Genomic DNA, 8723 nt, shown 5'->3' with positions numbered 1-8723 from the left:
TTCCTGTGGGTTCCTATGGGGTTTCTATGTGGTTTGTATGGGGTCAGCAATGGAGCAGTGTCCCTATGGGATTTCTATGGGGTTCCTGTGGGTTGCTATGGGTTTCCTATGGGGTTCCTATGTGGTTCCTATGGGTCCTGCCCCACAGCTGTGCTGCCCGCTGGCCACGGAGCGCATCAGGGAGGGGGGTTCCTATGGGTCCCTATGGATCTCTATGGGGTTCCCTATGGGGCGGTGTTACCATGGGGTTCCCTATGGGGTTCCTATGGGGTTCCTATGGGTCCCTATGGGTCCCTATGGGGTTGGCAATGGGGCAGTGTCACTATGGGGTTCCTATGGGGTTTCTATGGGGTTTCTATGGGGTCCCTATGGGTTTCTATGTGGTCCCTATGGGTCCCGCCCCACAGCTGTGCTGCCCGCTGGCCATGGAGCGCATCAGGGAAGGGGGTTCCTATGGGTCCCTATGGGTCTCTATGGGGTTTTTATGGGGTCCCTATGGGGTCGGCAATGGGGCAGTGTCCCTATGGGGTTTCTATGGGTTCCCTATGGGGTTGCTATGTGGTTTCTATGGGTCCTGCCCCACAGCTGTGCTGCCTGCTGGCCATGGAGCGCAGCAGGGAGGGGGGTTCCTATGGGTCCCTATGGGTCTCTATGGGGTTTTTATGGGGTCCCTATGGGGTCGGCAATGGGGCAGTGTTGCTATGGGGTTCCTATGGGGTTTCTATGGGGTTCCTATGGGTTCTGCCCCACAGCTGTGCTGCCCGCTGGCCATGCAGCGCATCAGGGAGGGGGGTTCCTATGGGTCCCTATGGGTCCCTATGGGGTCGGCAATGGGGCAGTGTCGCTATGGGGTTTCTATGGGTTCCCTATGGGGTTTCTATGTGGTTGCTATGGGGTTTCTATGGGGTTTCTATGGGGTTCCTATGTGGTTCCTATGGGTCCTGCCCCACAGCTGTGCTGCCCGCTGGCCATGGAGCGCAGCAGGGAGGGGGGTTCCTATGGGTCCCTATGGATCTCTATGGGGTTTTTATGGGGTCCCTATGGATCTCTATGGGGTTCCCTATGGGGTTTCTGTGGGTTTCTATGGGGTTTTCTATGGGGTTTTCTTTCTGCCCCACAGCTGTGCTGCCCGCTGGCCATGGAGCGCATCAGGGAGGGGGGTTCCTATGGGTCCCTATGGGTCCCTATGGGGTTTTTATGGGGTCCCTATGGGGTCGGCAATGGGGGCAGTGTCCCTATGGGGTTCCTATGTGGTTCCTATGGGGTTCCTATGGGTTCCTATGTGGTTCCTATGGGTCCCTATGGGGTCGGCAATAGGGCAGTGTCGCTATGGGGTTTCTATGGGGTTCCTATGTGGTTCCTATGGGGTTTTCTTTCCGCCCCACAGCTGTGCTGCCCGCTGGCCATGGAGCGCATCAGGGAGGGCAGTTCCTATGGGTCCCTATGGATCTCTATGGGGTTCCCAATGGGGCAGTGTCGCTATGGGGTTTCTATGGGGTTGCTATGGGTTCCTATGGGGTTTCTATGGGGTTCCTATGGGTCCCGCCCCACAGCTGTGCTGCCCGCTGGCCATGGAGCGCATCAGGGAGGGCGGTTCCTATGGGTCCCTATGGGTCCCTATGGGGTTTTTATGGGGTCCCTATGGGGTCGGCAATGGGGCAGTGTTGCTATGGGGTTTCTATGGGTTCCTATGGGGTTCCTATGTGGTTTCTATGGGTCCCGCCCCACAGCTGTGCTGCCCGCTGGCCATGGAGCACATCAGGGAGGGGGGTTCCTATGGGTCCCTATGGGTCCCTATGGATCTCTATGGGGTTCCCTATGGGGCGGTGTTACCATGGGGTTTCTATGGGTTTCTATGGGTTCCTATGTGGTTTCTATGGGGTCCCTATGGGTTTCTATGGGGTTTCTATGGGGTTTCTATGGGGTTTCTATGGGGTCCTGCCCCACAGCTGTGCTGCCCACTGGCCATGGAGCGCAGCAGGGAGGGGGGTTCTATGGGTCCCTATGGGTCTCTATGGGGTTTCTATGGGGTCCCTATGGGTCCCTATGGGGTCGGCAATGGGGCAGTGTTGCTATGGGGTTCCTATGGGTTTCTATGGGGTTCCTATGGGTTTCTATGGTCCCGCCCCACAGCTGTGCTGCCCGCTGGCCATGGAGCGCAGCAGGGAGGGGGGGTTCCTATGGGTCCCTATGGGTCTCTATGGGGTTTCTATGGGGTTCCTATGTGGTTTCTATGGGGTTTCTATGGGGTCCCTATGGGTTCCCTATGGGGTTTCTATGGGGTTCCTATGGGTTTCTATGGGGTTCCTATGGGTTCCTATGGGTCCTGCCCCACAGCTGTGCTGCCCGCTGGCCATGGAGCGCATCAGGGAGGGGGGGTTCCTATGGGTCCCTATGGATCTCTATGGGGTTCCCTATGGGGCAGTGTCGCTATGTGGTTTCTATGGGGTTCCTATGGGGTTGCTATGGGTTCCCTATGGGTTTCTATGGGTTCCTATGGGGTTGCTATGGGTTCCCTATGGGTTTCTATGTGGTTTCTATGGGTCCCGCCCCACAGCTGTGCTGCCCGCTGGCCATGGAGCGCAGCAGGGAGGGGGGTTCCTGTGGGTCCCTATGGATCTCTATGGGGTTCCCTATGGGGCGGTGTTACCATGGGGTTCCCTATGGGGTTCCTATGGGTTTCTATGGGGTCAGCTATGGAGCAGTGTCCCTATGGGGTTGCTATGGAGTTCCTATGGGGTTCCTATGGGTTTCTATGGGGTTTCTATGGGTTCCTATGGGTCCCGCCCCACAGCTGGACTGCCCGCTGGCCATGGAGCGCATCAGGGAGGGGGGGTTCCTATGGGTCCCTATGGGTCTCTATGGGGTCAGCTATGGAGCAGTGTCCCTATGGGGTTGCTATGGGGTTTCTATGGGGTTCCCTATGGGTTTCTATGGGGTTCCTATGGGTTTCTATGGGGTTGCTATGGGTTCCTATGGGTCCCGCCCCACAGCTGGACTGCCCGCTGGCCATGGAGCGCATCAGGGAGGACCGCCCCATCACCATGAGGGACGACAAGGGCAACCTGAACCGCTGCATCGCTGACATCGTGTCGGTGCGACGGGATGGGGGCTGGGGGGTCATATGGGGTCCTGGGGGGGCCTATGGGGTTCTGTGGGGTCCTATGGGGTCATATGGGGTCCTATGGGGTCATATGGGGTCCTGTGGGGTCCTGAGGAGTCCTATGGGGTCCTATGGGGTCATATGGGCTCCTGGGGGGTTATATGGGTTCATATGGGGTCCTGTGGGGTCCTGTGGGGTTCTTAGATGTCCTATGGGGTCGTATGGGGTCCTGGGGGGTCCTATGGGGTGATATGGGGTCATATGGGTCATATGGGGTCCGATGGGATCCTGTGGGGTCATATGGGTTCATATAGGGTCCTGTGGGGTCCTATGGAGTCCTATGGGGTCATATGGGTTCCTGTGGGGTCCTGTGGGGTCTGGGGGGTTCTATGGGGTCCTGAGGGTCATATGGGTTCATATGGGGTCCTGTGGGGTCCTGTGGGGAAGGGTTTCTATGGGGCGCTATGGGATCTATGGGGTGCTGTGGGGCGCTATGGGATGTATGGGGTTCTATGGGGCGCTGTGGGGCACTATGGGGTACTATGGGATCTATGGGGCGCTATGGGATCTATGGGGTGCTATGGGCTCTATGGGGCTCTATGGGGTGCTATGGGGTCTATGGGGTGCTATGGGCTCTGTGGGGTGCTATGGGGTCTATCGGGCACTATAGGGCTCCATGGGGTCTATGGGGTGCTATGGGGTTCTATGGGGCACTGTGGGGCCCTATGGGGCACTATGGGGTTCTCTGGGGTGCTGTAGGGCTCCATGGGATCTATGGGGTGCTATGGGGCTTTATGGGGTGCTATGGGGTCTATGGGGTGCTATGGGTTCTATGGGGCGCTATGGGGCTCCATGGGCTCTATGGGGTGCTATGGGGCTCTGTGGGGCTCTATGGGGCGCTATGGGGTTCTATGGGGCACTGCAGGGCTCCATGGGATCTATGGGGCGCTATGGGGCTCTATGGGGCTCTATGGGGCGCTAGGGGCTCTATGGTGTGCTATGGTATGCTATGGGGCGCTGTGGGGCTCTATGGTGTGCTATGGGGCGCTATGGGCTCTATGGGGCGCTATGGTGTGCTATGGGGCGCTATGGGGTTCTGTGGGGCTCTATGGGGCGCTATGGGGCGCTATGGGGCGCTATGGGGCTCTATGGGGTGCTATGGGGTTCTATGGGGTTCTATGGGGCGCTATAGGGTTCTATGGGGCGCTATGGGGTTCTGTGGGGCTCTATGGGGCGCTATGGGGCGCTATGGGGTTCTATGGGGCGCTATGGGGCTCTGTGGGGCTCTATGGGGCGCTATGGGGTTCTATGGGGTTCTATGGGACGCTATGGGGCTCTATGGGGCGCTGAGTTCCTTCCCCCCCCAGCTGTTCATCACCATTATGGACAAACTGCGCCTGGAGATCCGCGCCATGGATGAGGTCAGGGGGAGCCGCCCCATAAGTGCCGCCTCGGCCCCATCAACCCAGTGACCCCAAAACCCCATAAACCCATAACCCCATAAACCCATGACTCCATGACCCCATAACCCCCATAAACCCATAACGCAGTGATCCCATAAACCCCCGTAATCCTATAACCCCCGTGATCCCATAACGCCGTGTTCCCATAACCCCATGACCCCATAACCCCATAAACCCATAACCGCCATAAACCCATAACCCAATGATCTCATAACCCAGTGATCCCATAACCCCCATAAACCTATAACCCCATGACCCCATAACCCCATGACCCCATAACCCCTTGACCCCATAACCCCGTGACCCCATAACCCCAATAAACCTATAACCCCCATAAACCCATAACCCCATGATCCCATAACCCCGTGATTCCATAACCCCATGACCGCATAACCCCATAAACCCATAACCCCATGAGCCCATAACCCAGTGACCCCATAGCAAAATGATCCTATGACCCCATGACCCCACAACCTAATGACCCCACAACCCAGTGACCCCACAACCCAGTGACCCCATAACCCAATGACCCCATAACCCAATGACCCCATAACCCCCCTCACCCCATAACCCAATGACCCCATAACCCCCCTCAACCCATAACCCAATGACCCCATAACTCCATCAGACCCCATCAGCCCCATAACCCCATAATCCCATAACTCCGTGACCCCATAACCCCATGATCCCATAACCCAGTGATCCTGTAACCCTGTGACCCCTTAACCCAATGACCCCATAACCCCATAAACCCATAACCCTCATAAACCCATACCTCTGTGACCCCACGCGAACCCTGACCACCTGACCCTTGACCTTTGACCTTTGACCCCCCCCCAGATCCAGCCGGACCTTCGGGAGCTGCTGGAGACGATGAACCGCATGAGCGCCCTGCCCAAGGACTTCGAGGGCCGGCACCACGTCCTGCACTGGTGCCTATGGGGTTATGGGGTCCTTATGGGGTTTTATGGGGTCCTTATGGGGTCTTTATGGGGTCCTATGGGGTCCTTATGGGGTGTTTATGGGGTTATGGGGTCCTTATGGGGTTTTATGGGGTCCTTATGGGGTCTTTATGGGGTCCTATGGGGTCCTTATGGGGTGTTTATGGGGTTATGGGGTCCTTATGGGGTCTTTATGGGGTCTTTATAGGGTCTTCAGGGCCCCTATGGGTTCCTATGCGCTCCTGTGGGCTTCTATGGGATGTTATGGGCTTCTATGGGCTGCTATGGGGTCCTTATGGGGTCTTTATGGGGTCCTATGGGGTCTTTATGGGGTCTTTATGGGGTCTTTATGGGGTCCTTATGGGGTCTTTATGGGGTCTTTATGGGGTCCTTATGGGCCCCTATGGGTTCCTATGGGCTCCTGAGGGCTTGTATGGGATGTTTTGGGCTTCTATGGGCTGCTATGGGGTCCTTATGGGGTCTTTATGGGGTCCTATGGGGTTATGGGGTCCTTATGGGGTCTTTATGGGGTCCTATGGGGTCCTTATGGGGTCCTTATGGGGTCTTTATGGGGTCCTTATTGAACCGCATGAGCGCCCTGCCCAAGGACTTTGAGGGCCGGCACCACGTCCTGCACTGGTGCCTATGGGGTTATGGGGTCCTGTGGGGTTTTATGGGCTTCTATGGGGTCCTTATGGGGTCTTTATGGGGTCTTTATAGGGTCTTCAGGGCCCCTATGGGTTCCTATGCGCTCCTGTGGGCTTCTATGGGATGTTATGGGCTTCTATGGGCTGCTATGGGGTCCTTATGGGGTCTTTATGGGGTTCTGTGGGGTTATGGGGTCCTTATGGGGTCCATATGGGGCTCCTATGGGGTTATGGGGTCCTTATGGGGTGTTTATGGGGTCCTATGGGGTCTGATGGGGTCCTGTGGGGTTCCTATGGGCTCCTATGGGGTTCCTATGGGCTCCTGTAGGCTTCAGTTGGCTTCTATGGGTCCTATGGGCTTCTATGGGGTTCTGTGGGCTTCTATGGGGTCTGATGGGGTTATGGGGTCCTTAGGGGGTCCTATGGGGTCCTTATGGGGTCCTTATGGGGTGTTTATGGGGTTATGGGTTCCTTATGGGGTCCTTACGGGGTCTTTATGGGGTCTTTATGGAGTCTTCTGGGCTCCTATGGGTTCCTATGGGCTCCTGTGGGCTTCTATGGGATGTTATGGGCTTCTATGGGCTGCTATGGGGTCCTTATGGGGTTTTTATGGGGTCCTGTGGGGTCCTTAGGGGTCTTTATGGGGTCCTATGGGGTCTTTATGGGGCCTTTATGGGGTCTTCTGGGCTCCTATGGGCTCCTATGGGGGCTTCTATGGGGTTCTGTGGGCTTCTATGGGGTCTGATGGGGTTATGGGGTCCTTATGGTGTCCTTATGGGGTCGTTATGGGGTCAGGGCGCTCTATGGGTTCCTTATGGGTCCTTATGGGGTCGTTATGGGGTCAGGGCGCTCTATGGGTTCCTTATGGGGTCGTTATGGGGTCAGGGCGCTCTATGGGTTCCTTATGGGTCCATTTGGGGTCGTTATGGGGTCAGGGCGCTCTGTGGGTTCCTTATGGGTCCTTATGGGGTCGTTATGGGGTCAGGGCACTCTATGGGTTCCTTATGGGTCCTTATGGGGTCGTTATGGGGTCAGGGTGCTCTATGGGTTCCTTATGGGTCCTTAAGGGGTCGTTATGGGGTCAGGGCGCTCTATGGGTTCCTTAGGGGTCCTTATGGGGTCGTTATGGGGTCAGGGCGCTCTATGGGTTCCTTATGGGTCCCTATGGGGTCGTTATGGGGTCAGGGTGGTCTATGGGTTCCTTATGGGTCCCTATGGGGTCGTTATGGGGTCAGGGCGCTCTATGGGTTCCTTATGGGTCCCTATGGGGTCGTTATGGGGTCAGGGCGCTCTATGGGTTCCTTATGGGTCCTTATGGGGTCCTTATGGGGTCAGGGCGCTCTATGGGTTCCTTATGGGTCCTTATGGGGTCGTTATGGGGCCAGAGCGCTCTATGGGTTCCTTATGGGTCCTTATGGGGTCGTTATGGGGTCAGGGCGCTCTGTGGGTTCCTTATGGGTCCTTATGGGGTCGTTATGGGGTCAGGGCACTCTATGGGTTCCTTATGGGTCCTTATGGGGTCGTTATGGGGTCAGGGCGCTCTATGGGTTCCTTATGGGTCCTTGCGGTGTCCTTATGGGGTCGTTATGGGGTCAGGGTGCTCTATGGGTTCCTTATGGGTCCTTATTTGTCCTTATGGGGTTGTTATGGGGTCAGGGCGCTCCATGGGTTCCTTAATGGTCCTTGTGGGGTCGTTATGGGGTCAGGGTGCTCTATGGGTTCCTTATGGGTCCTTATGGGGTCGTTATGGGGTCAGGGCGCTCCATGGGTTCCCTATGGGTCCATTTGGGGTTGTTCCCCCGCAGGCTGCAGACGCTGAGCTCCATGTCGGCTGCAGACGAGCTGGATGACGCTCAGGTCCGCCAGATGCTCTTTGACCTCGAGTCGGCCTACAACGCCTTCAACCGCTGCCTGCACGCCTGAACCCAGGAACCGGAACCGGAACCGGAACCGGAACCGGAACCAGAATGAGGAGGCAATGGCAGCAACACAGCATCACTGTGCAGCCAATGGAAGCAATGGAAACAGGGGAGGCAATGGAACCGATGGAGCGATGGTTCTGATGGAGCCAAGGGGACCAATGGAGCCAATGTGACCCAACAGAACCAATGGAACCAATGGAGCCAGTGTGACCCAACGGAACCAATGGAACCAATGGAGCCAATGGTTCTGATGGAGCCAATGGGACCAATGGAGCCAGTGTGACCCAATGGAACCAATGGAGCCAGTGTGACCCAACGGAACCAATGGACAAAATGGAGCCAATGGTTCTGATGGAGCCAACGGAACCAATGGACAAAATGGAACCAATGGAACCAATGGAGCCAATGGAGCCAATGGAACCAATGGAACCAATGGAACCAATGGAGCCAATGGAGCCAATGGAACCAATGGAACCAATGGAACCAATGGAGCCAATGGAACCAATGGAACCAATGGAACCAATGGAACCAATGGAGCCAATGGAACCAATGGAACCAATGGAGCCAATGGAGCCAATGGAACCAATGGAACCAATGGAACCAATGGAACCAATGGAGCCAATGGAACCAATGGAACCAATGGAACC

At 56.5% G+C, this 8723-nt stretch overlaps 1 protein-coding gene across 2 annotated transcripts; it reads left to right on the top strand.

The window, feature by feature from the left end:
- The first annotated feature begins 2538 nt into the window (after nucleotides 1-2538).
- Nucleotides 2539-8502, top strand: VPS28 (VPS28 subunit of ESCRT-I). Of its 2 annotated transcripts, none has more exons than XM_048939598.1 (4): nucleotides 2539-3095; nucleotides 4471-4524; nucleotides 5407-5498; nucleotides 7960-8502. In XM_048939598.1, exons 1-4 carry the CDS (start codon nucleotides 2652-2654, stop codon nucleotides 8075-8077), a joined length of 708 nt encoding a protein of 235 aa, XP_048795555.1. In that variant the 5' UTR covers nucleotides 2539-2651; the 3' UTR covers nucleotides 8078-8502. The 2 variants fall into 2 exon arrangements, with proteins under 2 accessions (XP_048795555.1, XP_048795557.1); XM_048939600.1 differs by having other exon boundaries at nucleotides 5407-5517; nucleotides 7960-8395.
- The last annotated feature ends 221 nt before the right edge of the window (nucleotides 8503-8723 follow it).

This window comes from Lagopus muta, chromosome 3, assembly GCF_023343835.1.
Source record: "Lagopus muta isolate bLagMut1 chromosome 3, bLagMut1 primary, whole genome shotgun sequence".
NCBI classification, from domain to species: domain Eukaryota; kingdom Metazoa; phylum Chordata; class Aves; order Galliformes; family Phasianidae; genus Lagopus; species Lagopus muta.
Note: the sequence above shows the minus strand (reverse complement) of the source record. Positions and strands in the feature narration are given on the sequence as shown.

Bases quoted from the DNA above. Each gene is read 5' to 3' on its own strand.
- VPS28 (XM_048939598.1), top strand. From the start codon at position 2,652: ATGGGGTTCCCTATGGGGTTCCTATGGGTTTCTATGGGGTCAGCTATG. The intron at 3,096-4,470 runs GTGCGACGGGAT...TTCCCCCCCCAG, and splicing joins GCATCGCTGACATCGTGTCG to CTGTTCATCACCATTATGGA. The intron at 5,499-7,959 runs GTGCCTATGGGG...GTTCCCCCGCAG, and splicing joins CGGCACCACGTCCTGCACTG to GCTGCAGACGCTGAGCTCCA.